Source organism: Heptranchias perlo, chromosome 30, assembly GCF_035084215.1.
Source record: "Heptranchias perlo isolate sHepPer1 chromosome 30, sHepPer1.hap1, whole genome shotgun sequence".
In the NCBI taxonomy this organism is placed as follows: Eukaryota; Metazoa; Chordata; class Chondrichthyes; order Hexanchiformes; family Hexanchidae; genus Heptranchias; species Heptranchias perlo.
In genome coordinates this window covers 31,285,775-31,303,236 of record NC_090354.1, presented here as the reverse complement: position 1 = coordinate 31,303,236, position 17,462 = coordinate 31,285,775, and the positions used below count along the sequence as shown (strand labels likewise).

Genomic DNA, 17,462 nt, shown 5'->3' with positions numbered 1-17,462 from the left:
CTTGCTGTGTGCAAATTAACTGCCGCGTTTCCTACATTAGATCAGTGACTACACTTCAAAAGTACTTCATTGGCTGTAAAGTGCTTTGAGATGTCCTGAGGACGTGAAAGGCGCTATATAAATGGAAGTTTGTTATTTCTTTAACCATGCACCTGACTTTATGAGTGTTTGATGCTGACACTGGGTGCCTGAGGTGGAAAGTCTTCCATTCCCAGAGATAACATCCCTCACACTAACGACCACAAAATTCACTAAAAACACAAGAAGCGTTCAGTTCAGCTCTGCTGATTATTAGCTCGGGGCTCAGCTGCCTGATGCTCTGTTATTGGTGAGGTGATCCTCCAGCTTCTCCTCGTCATCAAACGTCTAACCTTCCTGAGTAGATACAAATTATTGTGTTTTATCCGATTTGTTTCTCCTACACAGTCGGAAGCTCAGCTAAGGGTGGAATAAGATGCTGAGGCTGCGAACAGTCAGGTTCAATGGTTCAACCTGAGACAGCGGCCGGAGAGGGGCTTGGAATCAGTGCCAAGGGAACGGAGTTTGTGGCAGGGACCGAAGACAATGGCTTCGGTCTTCCCGACGTGGCTCATCCAAGACTGGATGTCAGACAAGCAGTTTGATAACAGTGGGGTAGTTGAAAGAGGTGGGGTGAGGTAGAGCTTGGTGTCGTACATTTAGAAGGCGACCTTGTGTCTTTGGACGATGTCACCAAGGGACAGCATGTAGGTGAGAAATAGGAGGGGGCCAAGGATAGATCCTTGGGGGACTCCAGAGGTAACGGTGTGGGGCAGAAAGAGAAGCCATTGATGGAGATGCAGTGGCTATGATTGGATAGGTAAGAATGCAAACAGGAGAAGGCAGTCCCACCCAGCTGGACAATGAAGGAGAGGCATTGGAGGAGGATGGTGTGGTCAACTGTGTCAAAAACTGCAGACAGGTGGAGAAGGATGAGGAGGGATAGTTCACCATGGTCACAGTCACATAGGATGTCATTTGTGACTTTGATTAGGGCCGTTCCAGTACTGTGGCAGGGCTGGAAACCTGATTGGAGAGATTCAAACATGGAGTTGCGGGAAAGATGGGCACAGATTTGGGACCTTGAAGAGGAAAGGGGGGTTGAGATGGGCAGTAATTTGTAAGGACAGAGTGGCCGAGGGTGTTTTTTTTGAGAAGGGGATGATGACGGCTGTTTTGAAAAGGATGGAAACAGTTCCTGAGGAGAGGGAACCATTTACAATGTCAGCTAGCATGGGGGCAGGAATAGAAGTTGGGTGGTAATTAGTTTAGTGGGAATGGGGTCAATGGAGCAGAAGGTGTGACTCACGGATAAGATGACCTGGGATTGGGTATCAGGCGAGATAGGAGAGAAACTACAGAAGGACACAATATCAGGACCAAGGCGGGGGGATGCTTTAGTGTCATTAGATGCCTGGGAGTGTTTGATGGGACAGTGGACAGAGTAGGGGGAGCTTTACTCTTTATCCAACCCATGCTGTACCTGCCCTGGGAGTGTTTGATGGGACAGTGTAGAGGGAGCTTTACTCTGTATCTAACCCGTGCTGTACCTGCCCTGGGAGTGTTTGATGGGACAGTGTGGAGGGAGCTTTACTCTGTATCTAACCCGTGCTGTACCTGCCCTGGGAGTGTTTGATGGGACAGTGTAGAGGGAGCTTTACTCTGTATCTAACCCGTGCTGTACCTGCCCTGGGAGTGTTTGATGGGACAGTGTAGAGGGAGCTTTACTCTGTATCTAACCCGTGCTGTACCTGCCCTGGGAGTGTTTGATGGGACAGTGTAGAGGGAGTTTTACTCTGTATCTAACCCGTGCTGTACCTGCCCTGGGAGTGTTTGATGCCGACACTGGTTGGTTGAGATGGAAATTGTGCCATACCCCAGCATTAACACCCCTCATGTCACGAGCACAAAATTCACTGGAACAATTTATTTTTAAACATATATAAGTTTAGACACATTGCACCCCTCCCCCAGTGGTAAATTGAACACAGTCAGTTTGAAAAATTAAAGGGGAAGTGACTTCATGAAGAGCATTTGGTGAATGTACATTTTCTTTGGAGAGTGGCATGAGCTGCCTGCGGAGACATCACACGCGATTGATGCAATGCCTGATCAAAGTAACTTACGTTACATGTTGCATGTTTGCAAACAAACAAAAACCAGGTTTGCCCAAACATTTTTCCCCACGAGAACCGTTCCCCTTTAAGCTGAAGTGACCTCGGTTTGACCCTCCCATCCAACATTCGGTGGAGAATCGGTTATTCCGGATTTAACAGAAGTTTTAACAAGTGGTCCAGTTGCATTCGGTGTGGGACTTCCTCTGGGGCTGGTGAATTACATCCTTGAAGAACGAATGGGAGAAGAGAGAGGCAGAACTTGGCAATGATGATTTATTGGTGTACAACCCTAAATGTGGGCTCTGCAGCACCTGCCACCATTTCTGGCTGCTGCTTCACACGGCTGGTTGGGTGGTGGAGAAACGTTTAATTGCATTCATTTGTTGCAGTCCAGTTGGCTGCAGAGTGTCTTTGTTCCTTTAAAAAGCAAAGAGAGAGAGAGAGATTACTGCTTCTGCATCAGTTGTTTTTTTTCTGCCCCCTCTCTCTCTAGATTCTGGGGTTTTATTTTTTTTTGGGGGGGGGGTGGTGTGGAGGTGAGAGTTGGTGGGATGATGGGGCTCACATTTCCCTGGAGTCCGGTGTCTTGGTAACAGCGAGCTTGCTGCTCTGTAGCTGGAGGGCGCGCTTCCTCTTCACAGAACACAGAAAGGGATGGGAGGAGGAGGCAAGGTGTCTGGAGTGAAGAATTAGCAGCTAATCGAAGACTTCCCGACAAGATGCCGGTTCGCAGGGGCCATGTAGCGCCTCAGAACACTTACCTGGACACCATCATCCGCAAGTTCGAGGTGCAGAGTAAGTGCGATCTGTTAAAATCTGCCGCTTGTGAGCGCAATAGGAACAAGGGAAACGTGACCGTGCGAGGAGACGTGGTGCAAACCCCCCACCCCCCAAAGTCTGCAATATCCGAGATAGATACAGAGTGCAAGGGAGAGGGGGATCGGTGGGACCTGGAGGGTGCGGGGATCCAGTGGGTCTCTGGTCGGTGCCGAGGACTCTGTGGAGTCGGGGTGCGGTTAATGGAAACTGACAGTGAAACTAACGCCAGGGTGACTGGTGCTGGCTGTGAGGCCGGTGCTGTCTCACACTCACTCAGACAGGCAGACTGTCTCACACTCTCAGACAGGCAGACTCCCCCTCACACTCTCACTCAGACAGGCAGACTCTCTCTCTCTCACTCAGACAGGCAGACTCTCTCTCTCTCTCTCACTCAGACAGGCAGACTCTCTCTCTCTCTCTCACTCAGACAGGCAGACTCTCTCTCTCTCTCTCACTCAGACAGGCAGACTCTCTCTCTCTCTCTCACTCAGACAGGCAGACTCCCTCTCTCTCTCTCACTCAGACAGGCAGACTCTCTCTCTCTCTCACTCAGACAGGCAGACTCTCTCTCTCTCTCTCACTCAGACAGGCAGACTCTCTCTCTCTCTCTCTCTCTCTCACTCAGACAGGCAGACTCTCTCTCTCTCTCTCTCTCTCTCACTCAGACAGGCAGACTCTCTCTCTCTCTCTCTCTCTCTCACTCAGACAGGCAGACTCTCTCTCTCTCTCTCTCACTCACTCAGACAGGCAGACTCTCTCTCTCTCTCTCTCACTCAGACAGGCAGACTCTCTCTCTCTCTCTCTCTCTCACTCAGACAGGCAGACTCTCTCTCTCTCTCTCTCACTCAGACAGGCAGACTCTCTCTCTCTCTCTCTCTCACTCAGACAGGCAGACTCTCTCTCTCTCTCTCTCTCTCTCTCAGACAGGCAGACTCCCTCCCTCTCTCTCTCTCTCTCTCACTCACTCTCACACATCAATTGTTCCCTATTGTTCTATTCCATGCTGACACATGGCAGATGAAATTTAATGGGGTGAAGTGATACATTTTGGTTGGAAGAATGAGGACAGGCAATATATACTAAATGATACAATTTTAAAGGAGATGCAGGAACAGAGAGACCTGGGGATGTATGTACATAAATCTTTGAAGGTGGCAGGACTGGACAAAAAAAAGCATATGGGATCCTGGGCTTTATTAATAGAGGCATAAAGTACAAAAGCAAGGAAGTTATGCTAAACCTTTATAAAACACTGGTTAGGCCTTCCTGGAGTATTGTGTTCAACACTGGTCACTACATTTTAGGAAGGATGTCAAGTCCTTAGAGAGGGTGCAGAAGAGATTTACCAGAATGGTACCAGGGATGAGGGACTTCAATTATGTGGATAGACTGGAGAAGCTGGGGTTGTTCTTAGAGCAGAGAGGGTTAAGGGGAGATTTGATAGAGATGTTCAAAATCATGAAGGGTTTAGATACAGTAAATAAGGAAAAACTGTTTCCAGTGGCAGAAGGATCGGTAACCAGAGGACACAGATTTAAGGTGATCGGCAAGAGCCAGAGGCGACATGAGAAAACGTTTTTTTTAGGCAGCGAGTTATGATGATCTGGAATTCACGGCCTGAAAGGGCGGTGGAAGCAGATTCATTAGTAACTTTCAAAAGGGAATTGGATAAATACTTGAAGGGAAAAAATTTGCAGAGCTATTGGGAAAGAGCAAGGGAGTGGGACTAATTGGATAGCTCTTTCACAGAGCTGGCACAGGCCCGATGGGCCGAATGGCCTGCTTCTGTGCTGTAATATACTACGATGCTATGAGTTGAACTTGCTGTGTTATGGTGGGATGTCAACACCTCTCTCCCACCCTCTCTTTCCACCTCCACCCCACATCAGCGGCAGCAGGGATGCAGTTCATGGGGTGGAGGTGCTGATAGTGAGGGCTACCCACCTCCACACAATAGAGAACTCTACAACTGAATGTGTTTAGTTATTAGGAATGAACAATGAAGAGTGTGACATCACAGGGATTTTATTCAGTATTTGAGCAGTAAATGAGTATCGGAGTCTCCCTCTCTAGTTACAGGTGGAAGTGCACTGTGTGGTCCTTTACACACATCTGTTTATATTTTCCAAATAAAAAGACTTGCATTTCTAGAGCGCCTTTCACAATCTCAGGACATCCCAAATGGCTTTACAGCTAATGAAGTACTTTTGTACAATCGCTGTTGTAATGTAGGAAACGCGGCAGCCAATTTGCGCACAGCAAGATCCCACAAACAGCAATGTGTTAATAACCAGATCATCTGTTTTAGTGATGTTGGTTGAGGAATAAATATTGGCTAGGACTTCCCCTGTTCTTCTTCAAAATAGTGCTGTGGGATCGTTCACATCCACCCGAGGGGGCAGGCGGGGCCTTGGTTTAACAGCTCATTTGAAAGACGGCACCTCAGACTGTACTGGAGTGTTGGCCTAGATTTTGTGCTCAAAGCCTCTGAAGTGGGACTTGAACCCACAATCTTCTGACACGATGGCGAGAGAGTGAGCCACGGCTGACACTGTCACCTCATGTCCCATAAAGTGTGTTCAAAATGAAGAGATAGTGTTTGCTTTGTGCTGGGGCAGGCTTCCAGTAAAGCTCTGAAAGTTATTGCTAGTTGGCGATCTGCTGACGTTGGACTAGCTCTTTGGGAAGTTTTTGGGGCACTGGTGAAAGGTCACACTGAATGTAATGCTCCCTCTCTGTCCCCTTCTGACTCTCGATCAGTCTTTAGCTGGGAGGACAGGGCAGTCTGTACCACTGGTCCTCCTCAAACAGGGGGTAGGAGCTGCAGGATGGGAGGGAGATAGTCTGACACTTCTTCATGCTTTAGACAGTGGAAGGAGTGAGCAGTCTGTGGCTGATGGGTTCTGCCACAGCCACTGGCCCAAAGGTACCTGAACTATCCTGGGGTACGGTTCCAGGAGCTCCCTCCAGGACATCGTCTTAAACAGCAAATCATCATGTGTGAGCCCAGACAGTGAATGTCAGCTGGTTATTCGACCATGGGAGAATTCCAGTTGAGCCTGATCATGTCGTCACTGGATTGCAATCAGGGCTGGGAACTCTAGCTGATGTAAGTTCCTCTTTCAGCCCCCAGCCCCCACTGAAGCCAATTGTAATATCCTAAATGAGACCAGCTAACTGGGCACAGACCGGGAATGGAAGCTCGGCCCCCCGATCTGTATAGTTCCGCAGGGTCCCGGGGGGGGTTATTATCCACAAAGCCATCGGGGTAGGTTACAGGGATTTAAAACGAACACTCCTTTTACAATATAGATCTTTTTAAAATTTATATATTGATTTGGAACTCTGCTGTCAATCGGTTATTTAGTGTGTTGGTCACAGGAGACTCTGGGGAAAATCGCACTTGAATTATCTGTTTCAGAAGCCATTATTATCACCTCAAATTGCTCCCCTCACCAGACCTGTACCCCAGTGTTATACAAACAGACCTGTACCCACCAATGCTGTACCTGTTAGTGACAGACATGTATTTACCAGTGCTGTACCTCAGTTATAGAGTGATAGTCCTGTACCCACCAGTTCTGTACCCCAATGTTATACAGTGACAGCTGTACCCACCAGTAGTGTACCCCGTGTTATACAGTGGGGTACAGTCACATGACATCCTATGTGATTGTGACAATGGTGAACTCCCTCCTCATCCTTCTCTGACTGTCTGTAGCCTTTGACATGGTTGACCACACCATCCTCCTCCAATGCCTCTCTTTAATCATCCAGCTGGGTGGGACTCTGCTCACCTGATTGCATTCTTATAGAATCATAGAAAGGTTACAGCATGGAAGGAGGCCATTCGGCCCAAGGAGTCCACGCTGATTCTATGCAAGAGCAATCCAGCTAGTCCCACTCCCCCGCCCTATCCCCGTAGCCCTACAAATTTTTTCCTTTCAAGTACTTATTCAGTTATTTTGAAGGCCATGATTGAATCTGCCTCCACCACCCCCTCGGGCAGTGCATTCCAGATCCTAACCACTCACTGCGTAAAACAGTTTTCCCTCATGTCACCTTTGGTTCTTTTGCCGATCACCTTAAATCTATGCCCTCTGGTTCTTGATCCTTCCGCCAATGGAAACAGTTTCTCTCTCTCTCTACTCTGTCTAGACCCTCCATGATTTTGAATACCTCTATCAAATCTCCTCGCAACTGTCTCTTTTCCAAGGAGAACAACCACAGCTTCTCCAGTCTATCCACGTAACTGAAGTCTTTCATCCCTGGAATAGTTCTAATAAATCTCATCTGCACCCTCTCTAAGGCCTGCACATCTTTCCTGAAGTGCGGTGCCCAGAACTTGACACAATACTCCAGTTGTGGCCGAACCAGTCTAACCATCTATTCAGTCGTAGCCAGAGAATCACATGCAATAGCTTCTCTTCCCACTCCTGCCCCGCAACCCCCAAGGATCTTTCCTTGGCCCCCTCCTATTTCTCATCTACACGCTGCTCCTCGGTAACATTATCCGAATATACAGGTTCCACATGTACGCTGACGACACCAAACTCTACCTCACGGCCACCTCTCTCGCCCCTCCACTGTCTCTTGATTTAGCACGCTAAATGTACGAGCAAAAATTTCCTCCAACTAAATATTGGGAAGTCCGAAGCCATTGTCTTCAGTCCCCGCCACAAAGTTCCCTGGTCACAGGCTGAGGCTGAATCATACCGTTCGCAACCTTGGCGTCCTATTTGACCCTGAGATGAGCTTCCGACCACATATCCGCTCCATCACCAAGACCGCCTACTTCCATCTCTGTAATATCACCCTCTCTGCCCCTGCCTCAGCTCATCTGCTGGAACCCTCATCCATGCCTTTGTTGCCTCCAGACTGGACTATTCCAATGCTCTCTTGGCTGGCCTCCCATCTTCCACCCTCCATAAACTTGAGCTCATCCAAAATTCTGCTGCCCGTATCCTATCTCGCAATAAGTCCTGTTCACCCATCACCCCTGTGTTTGCTGACCTACGTTGGTTCCCTGTCCGGGAATTTTTAAAATTCTCATCCTTGTTTTCAATTCTCCATGGCCTCGTCCCTCCTGATCTCTGTAATCTCATTCAGCCCTTCAACCCTCCGAGATCTCATGCGCTCCTCCAATTCTTGCCACTTGTGCATCCCTGATTTTCATCACTTTGCTATTGGCGGCTGTGCCTTCAGCTGCCTAGGCCCTAAGCTCTGGAATTCTCTACCCCTCTCTCCTCCTTTTAAAACGCTCCTTAAAATCTACCTCTTGGACTAAGCTTTTGGTCAGCTGTCCTAATATCTCTTTGTGGCTCGGTGTCAAATTTTGTTTGATAATCGCTCCCGTGAAGCGCCTTGGGAGGTTTTACTATGTTAAAGGCACTACATAAATGCATGTTGTTGTTGTACAGTGACTGACCTGTCCCCCGGTGTCGTACGGTGACTGACCTGTAACCACCGGTACTGACCCCCGGTGTCGTACGGTGACTGACCTGTAACCACCGGTACTGACCCCCGGTGTCGTACGGTGACTGACCTGTAACCACCGGTACTGACCCCCGGTGTCGTACGGTGACTGGCCTGTAACCACCGGTACTGCCCCCCAGTGTCGTACTTCTGAAAATTCTCTCATGACATAACCTGCAGCCCTTGTTACTGGAAAGGTAGTGACAGCTGTATAATTGGTATCTGGGATGACTATAATATTTAATTCAATTTGATGAATAAGAAACTGATTTAAAGAAAGAATAAAATAATTTAAACCCAACTAAAATACCAATATTTGAGGGAGGGGATGAGACATGGAGAGAAATTAACCAGTGGAAGAGGAGGAGAGGGGTATGTTGGGGGCGGAGGAGAGGGGGAAAGAGGGAAAGAGAAGTCTCCTGCAGGCATACATTTGGTCTGTTTGGTGATCTGCACTGATCAATCAATGTGCCCAGCTGCCAGCTGTGTCTGAAGACAGATGCTGAGATGTCCCCATCTGTGTAAGACAAGGAATTGAGAAAAGAATCATCTACCCAAAAACCATTCTGTTGAAACGTGTTGCCTTTCTGTTTCTGACTGGTTTTAGTGCATAAGCTCTAACCTTACTGGACGTTTCCAAATAGTAATGTGGGCTCCTGTTCTACCCATCACCCAGCACTAGTCAGTGTAGCACCAAGTCATACAGACCAGGAGCAACCTAGTTCATTCCCCAGGCTGTGCTGAGTTAGCTGTGTTTCCCGAGCTGGGTGTGTTTTGCCATTCTTCAACAAATTAAGAAAAAATAAAACACTCCACAGACCCGCCACGAGGTCTCCTGCTCAGTGGGACTTCTTCCCTCGTTCCCATCGAACCATCAGCTGATCTTCGGATTCATCCTGTGCGTCAGATCAGCTTATAACAGAGCCCAGATTGTCTGTCAATCACGGACACTAGATATGAACCTTAGACTGCCGTTGGTTAATCGCCCGCATGAAGTGAGAGTAATCACAGCAGCGAGCAGCGGAAAGAAAGACGGACTTGTATTTATATAGCGCCTTTCACGACCTCAGGACGCCCCAAAGCTCTTTACAACCAATTAAGAATTTTTTTGGCAGCCATTTTGCGCACAGCAAGCTCCCACAAACAGCAATGTGATAATGACCAGAAAATTTGTTTTTCGTGATATTGGTTGAAGGATAAATATTGGCCAGGACACCGGAGAATTTCCCTGCTCCTCTTCAAATAGTGCCATGGAACCTTTTTTACATCCATCTGAGGGTCGATGGGGCCTCAGTTTAACGTATCATCCGAAAGACCACACCTCCGACAGTGTTGCATTCCCTCAGTACTGCACTGGGAGTGTCAGCCTAGATTATGGGCTGAAGTCTCTGGAGTGGGACTTGAACCCACGACCCTATGACTCAGAGGTGAGAGTGCTACCCTGTGAGCCACGGCTGGCACCAGAACACAGTTATTGTCATCAGTTACCCTGATTGGCAGGGATCAAGGGATTTTAATTAAATAAGCTGGTCTGCTGAAGTTGTAGCAAAATCCACTTTACAAAGCAGGTGCAAACTTTAATTTCCCGAATTAGGGACAGGAAGTTGATGTCTAAGTTGTCGTCCCCTCATGCCAGACCTGCCTCTGCTAATTTCCCGCTGGTTTAACTGATTAAGTTTGAGGGACTTGGGCTCTGTCTGTGCTGAGTGAGCTGACGTAAGCCAGGGTGGATGTAACAATGCTATAACTGGCCCCTGCACCCTGGGGCTGAGCGAGAGATGATCTGCACTGGTTCCTGCTCCTGAATGCTATCCAGTGACCCCTGATGTAAAGTGCAGCCTCACAGGTACAGTGCAAGCAAACTACTGGAGCTCACCGCCCCCCACCCCTGCACAAGGTGCACATGTGGTGCCAGCAAGTGAGGACAAGATTGGGCTCAGTTGCAATGCTCCACACAGTTGAATAGCTTGCTGACACACGCTGCTTGTGCTCATTTGGGTCAACAACAATTTGCTTTTGTGTAACGCTTTTAATGTAAATCGCCCCAAGGTGCTTCACAGGAAGGTAATCAGACAAAAATTGACACTGAGCCAAAGGAAGAGATATTAGGACAGGTGACTAATAGCTTGGTCAAAGAGGTAGGTTTTAAGGAGCGACTTTAAAGAAGGAGAGGTTTAGGGAGGGAATTCCAGAATTTAGGGCCTATGCAGCTGAAGGCACGGCCACCAATTGTGGAACGAAGAAAATCAGGGATGCACAAGAGGCCAGAATTGGAGGAGCGCAGAGCTCTCGTAGGGCTGGAGGAGGTTACAAAGATAGGGAGGGGTGAGGCCATGGAGGGAGTTGAACACAAGGATGAGAATTTTAAAATCTTGCCGGACTGGGAGCCAGGAGTGATGGGTGAAGTGGACTTGGTCCGAGTTAGGATACGGGCAGCAGAGTTTTGGATGGGCTCAAGTTTACGGAGGGAGCAAGATGGGAGACCGGCCAGGAGAGCATTGGAATAGTCAAGTCTGGAGCTAACAAAGGCATGAATGAGGGTTTCAGCAGCAGCTGAGACTTGGCTGCTCTCAGTACCTTGCACGTCCTCTGGGATTGATACCACCACCAGCATTGATCCACCCCCTGCTAGTGCCCCCCGGAGGGGAGGGGGTCTCTGTTCCCTAGGCCCCATTTCTCAGGATATTGAAATGTTTCCTTGGCCGACAAATCAAAATTCAGATTGCCGTTTGATGTGCAGTAACTTCACCTGAGTGGGAGTGATTGGATTTGATTTTTTTAGTGTAAATCCGTGTTTGATGCACTGGTTGGAGACCTTTGCAAACATGGGATCAGCTGGAGGATTGTATCCAATTCTGGGCACCACATTTGAGGAAGGATGTCAAGGCCATGGAGAGGGTGCAGAGGAGATTTACCAGAATGGTACCAGGGCTGAGGAAATCAGCGATGTGGAGAGACTGGAGAAGCTGGGGTTGTTCTCCTTCGAGCAAAGAAGGTGAAGAAAATTTAATAGAGGTGTTCAAAATTTGATAGAGTAGATGGGGAGAAACGGTAGGAGGGTCAGTAATCAGAAGACACAGATTTAAGATGATTGGCAAAAAATCCAGGGGGAAATGAGGAGAAATTTTTTCAGATTCAATAATGCGCTAGAATTTACAGTAAGCAGTGAATGAAAGGCCCTCGCCATTCATTAGAGTTGCACTTGCCCACAGACTTTCTACATACGAACATACAAATTAAGAGCAGGAGTAGGCCATTCGGCCCCTCGAGCCTGCTCTGCCATTTGATAAGATCATGGCTGATCTGATTGTGACCTCAACCCCACTTTCCCATCTACCCACTATAACCTTTGACTCCCTTGTTAATCAGGAATCTATCTAACTCAGCTTTAAAAATATTCAATGACCCTGCCTCCACCGCCCTCTGGGGAAGGGAGTTCCACAGACTCACGACACTCAGAAAAAATTTCTCCTCATCTCCGCCTTAAATGGGAGACCCCTTATTTTTAAACTGTGGCCCCTCGTTCTAGTCTCTTCCACAAGGGGAAACATCCTCTCAGCATCTACCCCTTCTCGTCCCCTCAGGATCTTATATGTTTCAATAAGATCACCTCTCATTCTTCTAAACTCCAATGTATACAGGCTCAACATGTCCAACCATTCCTCATAAGATAACCCCCTCATCCCAGGAATCAGTCGAGTGAACCTTCTCTGAACCGCTTCTAAAGCAATTATGTCCTTTCTTAAATAAGGAGACCAAAACTGCACACAGTATTCTAGATGTGGTCTCCCCAATGCCCTGTACAACTGTCGCAAAACTTTTCATGGGGTTTTGTACGGAAAGTTACTGCAAATTGGCGATCCGTTAAACACTGTGCTCTCTACAGAGCATCTGGGACCTGTGTGAACAGGGCAACCAGCTGTATGTCACCTTTACCAAACGGACTGAAGAATCGTTAATGAACAGCGTAGAGTCTGAACCAGGAAGTGTAAGTTAGAATAGAGAATTCAATGTCATATTAGGTACAGAAAGCAAAATAGAGAAGGAAAGAAAGAGTTAAAGAAAAAGTAACAAAAAATGTTATTTAATTTTTTTTTAAAGTCTCCAACAACAATCAAAAGGTGTTTGATAATGGCTAACATTTAAGGAACGAATGCAGGAATTGCAACAATTATGCATTCCTTTCTGGCACAAAAACACAAAAGGAAATGTGGCCCAACCATGGCTAACAAAAGAAATTAAGGATAGTATTAGATCCAAAGAGGAGTCATATAAAGTTGCCAGAAAAAGTAGCAAGCCTGAGGATTGGGAGCAGTTTAGAATTCAGCAAAAAAGGACCAAGAGATTGATTAAGAGGGGAAAAAATAGAATATGAGAGTAAACTTGCAAGGAACATAAAAGCAGACTGTAAAAGCTTCTACAAGTATGTAAAAAGAAAAAGATTAGTGAAGACAAATGTAGGTCCCTTACAGTCAGAAACAGGAGAATTTATAATGGGGAACAAGGAAATGGCAGAGCAATTAAGCAAATACTTTGGTTCTGTCTTCACGGAAGAGGACACAAATAACTTCCCAGAAATGCTAGGGATCCAAGGGACTAGTGAGAAGGAGCAATTAAAGGAAATTAGTATTAGTAAAAAAAAAAATAGTGCTGGAGAAATTAATGGGACTGAAAGCTGATAAATCCCCAGGGCCTGATAATCTGCATCCCAGAGTAGTAAAAGAGGCAGCCATAGAAATAATGGATGCATTAGTTGTCATCTTCCAAAATTCTATAGATTATGGAACAGTTCCTGCAGATTGGAGGGTGACAAATGTAACCCCACTATTTAAAAAAGGAGGGAGAGAAAACAGGGAACTACAGACCGGTTAGCCTAACATCAGTAGGAGGGAAAATGCTAGAGTCTATTATAAAAGGATGTGATAACAGGACACTTAGAAAATATCAACGAGATTGGACAAAGTCAACATGGATTTATGAAAGGGAAATCGTTTTTGACAAAGCTGCTGGAGTTTTTTGAGGATATAACTGATAGAATAGATAAGGGAGAATCAGTGGATGTGGTTTATTTGGGTTTTCAGAAGGCCTTTGATAAAGTCCCACATAAGAGGTTAATGTACAAAATTAAAGCACATGGAATTGGCGGTAATATACTGGCATGGATTGAAAATCGGCTAACAGACAGGAAACAGAGCAGGAATAAACGGGTCTTTTTCTGGGTGGCAGGCAGTGACTAGTGGGGTACCACAGTGATCAGTGCTTGAGCCCCAGCTATTCATGATATATATCAATGATTTGGATGGCAAATAGTATGTTGGCCTTCATTGCAAGAGGATTTGAGTACAGGAGCAAGGATGCCTTGGTGAGACCACACCTGGAGTATTGTGTGCAGTTTTGGTCTCCTTACCTAAGAAAGGATATACTTACCATAGAGGGAGTGCAGCAAAGGTTCACCAGACTGATTCCTGGGATGGCAGGACTGTCGTATGAGGAGAGATTGGGTCGACTCGGCCTATATTCACTTGAGTTTAGAAGAATGAGAGGGGATCTCTTTGAAACGTATAAAATTCTGACAGGGCTAGACAGACTGGATGCAGGGAGGATGTTTCCCCCGGCTGGGGGGTCCAGAACGAGGGGTGACAGTCTCAGGATACGGGGTAGGACATTTAGGACTAAGATGAGGAGAAATTTCTTCACTCAGAGGGGGGTGAACCTGTGGAATTCTCTACCACAGAAGGCTATGGAGGCCAAGTCACTGAATATATTTAAGAAGGAGCTAGATAGAGGGGTCTGGGGAGAGAGCAGGAATATGGTATTGAGATAGAAGATCAGCCATGATCATATTGAACGGTGGAGCAGGCTCAAAGGGCCGAAAGGTCTGCTCCTGCTCCTAGTTTCTATGTGCTGCATAATAGGCTTATCATCAAAGTTTAAGCCTCATGGAATAAAAGGGGCACTGGCAGCATGGCTTAGTGACAGGAAACAGAGAATAGTTGTGAGTGGTTGTTTTTCGGACTGGAGTGGTGTTCCCCAGGGGTTGGTATTAGGACCACTGCTTTTTTTGATATATATTAATAACTTGGACTTGGGTGTACAGGACACAATTTCAAAATTTGCAGATGACACAAAACTTGGAAGTGTATTGAACAGTGAGGAAGATAGTGGTAGACTTCAGGAGAACATGGACAGGCTGGTGAAATGGACAGACAAGTGGCAGATTAAATTTAACGCAGTGAAGTGATCCATTTTGGTAGGAAGAATGAGAAGAATTATAAACTAAATGGTACAATTCTAAAGGGGTGTAGGAACAGAGAGATCTTGGGGTGGGGCCAGACTTGATTGTGGCTTTCAAAAGGGAATTGGACAAGTACTTGAAAGGAAAAAATTTGCAGGGCTATGGGGAAAGGGCAGGGGAGTGGGACTATCTGGATTGCTCTTGCAGAGAGCCAGCACGGGCTCAACGGGCCAAATGGCCTCCTTCTGTGTTGTAACCATTCTATTATTCCATGAATCAGACTCCACACTTGTAAAAGTTAATTTTCAGTGCCAAAGAGGTGGTTTGGCAGTAATTATGACTTATCTCACTGTTAAAGCGGCTGCACGACATTCTGGAGGGGGAGGGTGAACAGCCAGTTGTCGTGGTGCATATAGGTACCAACGATATAGGTAAAAAACAGGATGAGGTCCTACAAGCTGAATTTAGGGAGTTAAGAGTTAAACTAAAGAGTAGGACCTCAAGGGTAGTAATCTCAGGATTGCTACCAGTGCCACGGGCTAGTCAGAGTAGGAATGACAGGATAGCTAGGATGAATACGTGGCTTGAGAGATGGTGCAAGAGGGAGGGATTCAAATTCCTGGGCCATTGGAACCGGTTCTGGGGGAGGTGGGACCAGTACAAATTGGACGGTCTGCATCTGGGCAGGACTGGAACCAATGTCCTAGGGGGAGTGTTTGCCAGTGCTGTTGGGGAGGGTTTAAACTAATATGGCAGGGGGATGGGAACCGATGCAGGAAGTCAGTGGGAAATAAAGTGGTGACAGAAACAAAAGGCAGTAAGGGAGAGTGTACAGAACATGACCGGACACATGGTCTGAGAAAGCAGGGCAAAGACCAAGGGAAGACTAGATTAAACTGCATTTATTTCAATGCAAGAAGTCTGATGGGCAAGGCAGATGAACTCAGGGCATGGATGGGTACATGGGACTGGGATGTTATAGCTATTACTGAAACATGGCTAAGGGAGGGGCAGGACTGGCAGCTCAATGTTCCAGGGTACAGATGCTATAGGAAAGATAGAGCAGGAGGTAAGAGAGGAGGGGGAGTTGCGTTCTTGATTAGGGAGAACATCACGGCAGTAGTGAGAGGGGATATATCCGAGGGTTTGACCATTGAGTCTATATGGGTAGAACTGAAAAATAAGAAGGGAGAGATCACTTTGATAGGATTGTACTACAGGCCCCCAAATAGTCAACGGGAAATTGAGGAGCAAATATGTAAGGCGATTACAGACAGCTGCAAGAAAAATAGGGTGGTAATAGTAGGGGACTTTAACTTTCCCAACATTGACTGGGACAGCCATAGCATTAGGGGCTTGGATGGAGAGAAATTTGTTGAGTGTATTCAGGAGGAATTTCTCATTCAGTATGTGGATGGCCTGATGAGAGAGGGGGCAAAACTTGACCTCCTCTTGGGAAATAAGGAAGGGTAGGTGGCAGAAGTGTTAGTGAGGGATCACTTTGGGACCAGTGATCATAATTCCATTAGTTTTAAGATAGCTATGGAGAAAGATAGGTCTGGCCCAAAAGTTAAAATTCTAAATTGGGGAAAGGCCAATTTTGATGGTATTAGACAGGAACTTTCAGAAGTTGATTGGGAGAGTCTGTTGGCAGGCAAAGGGACGTCTGGTAAGTGGGAGGCTTTCAAAAGTGTGTTAACCAGGGTTCAGGGTAAGCACATTCCTTATAAAGTGAAGGGCAAGGCTGGTAGAAGTAGGGAACCTTGGATGACTCGGGAGATTGAGGCCCTAGTCAAAAAGAAGAAGGAGGCATATGACATGCATAGGCAGCTGGGATCAAGTGGATCCCTTGAAGAGTATAGAGATTGCCGGAGTAGAGTTGAGAGAAATCAGGAGGGCAAAAAGGGGACATGAGATTGCTTTGGCAGATAAGGCACAGGAGAATCCAAAGAGCTTCTACAAATACATAAAGGGCAAAAGAGTAACTAGGGAGAGAGTAGGGCCTCTTAAGGATCAACAAGGTCATCTATGTGTGGAACCACAAGAGATGGGTGAGATCCTGAATGAATATTTCACATTGGTATTTACGGTTGAGAAAGGCATGGATGTTGGGGAACTTGGGGAAATAAATAGTGATGTCTTGAGGAGTGTACATATTACAGAGAGGGAGGTGCTGGAAGTCTTAACGCGCATCAAGGTAGATAAATCTCCGGGACCTGATGAAATGTATCCCAGGACGTTATGGGAGGTTAGGGAGGAAATTGCGGGTCCCCCAGCAGAGATATTTGAATCATCCACCGCTACAGGTGAGGTGCCTGAAGATTGGAGGGTAGCAAATGTTGTGCCTTTGTTTAAGAAGGGCGGCAGGGAAAAGCCTGGGAACTACAGACCGGTGAGCCTGACATCTGTAGTGGGTAAGTTGTTAGAGGGTATTCTGAGGGATAGGATCTACAGGCATTTAGAGAGGCAGGGACTAATTAGGAACAGTCAGCATGGTTTTGTGAGAGGAAAATCATGTCTCACGAATTTGATTGAGTTTTTTGAAGGGGTAACCAAGAAGATAGATGAGGGCTGTGCAGTAGACGTGGTCTACATGGACTTCAGCAAAGCCTTTGACAAGGTACCGCATGGTAGGTTGTTACATAAGGTTAAATCTCATGGGATCCAAGGTGAGGTAGCCAATTGGATACAAAATTGGCTTGACGACAGAAGACAGAGGGTGGTTGTCGAGGGTTGTTTTTCAAACTGGATGCCTGTGTCCAGCGGTGTGCCTCAGGGATCGGTGCTGGGTCCGCTGT

General features: G+C 46.8%; 1 protein-coding gene and 1 long non-coding RNA gene across 2 annotated transcripts in view; one reads left to right on the top strand and one right to left on the bottom strand.

Moving 5' to 3' along the window:
* Window positions 1-2,394: 2,394 nt before the first annotated feature.
* LOC137300034 (uncharacterized) lies at window positions 2,395-2,961 on the bottom strand. The gene is made up of 2 exons (XR_010958021.1): window positions 2,897-2,961; window positions 2,395-2,552 (listed from the first exon to the last, which is right to left on the bottom strand). It is a non-coding gene; the product is annotated as an uncharacterized lncRNA (long non-coding RNA).
* Window positions 2,800-17,462, top strand: part of LOC137300033 (potassium voltage-gated channel subfamily H member 6-like) — a 185,093-nt gene continuing 170,430 nt past the window's right edge. The window contains exon 1 of the mRNA XM_067969125.1: window positions 2,800-2,930. Coding sequence (XP_067825226.1) covers window positions 2,855-2,930 — 76 coding nt within the window. The 5' untranslated portion in view covers window positions 2,800-2,854. The remainder of the gene's footprint in view (window positions 2,931-17,462) is intronic.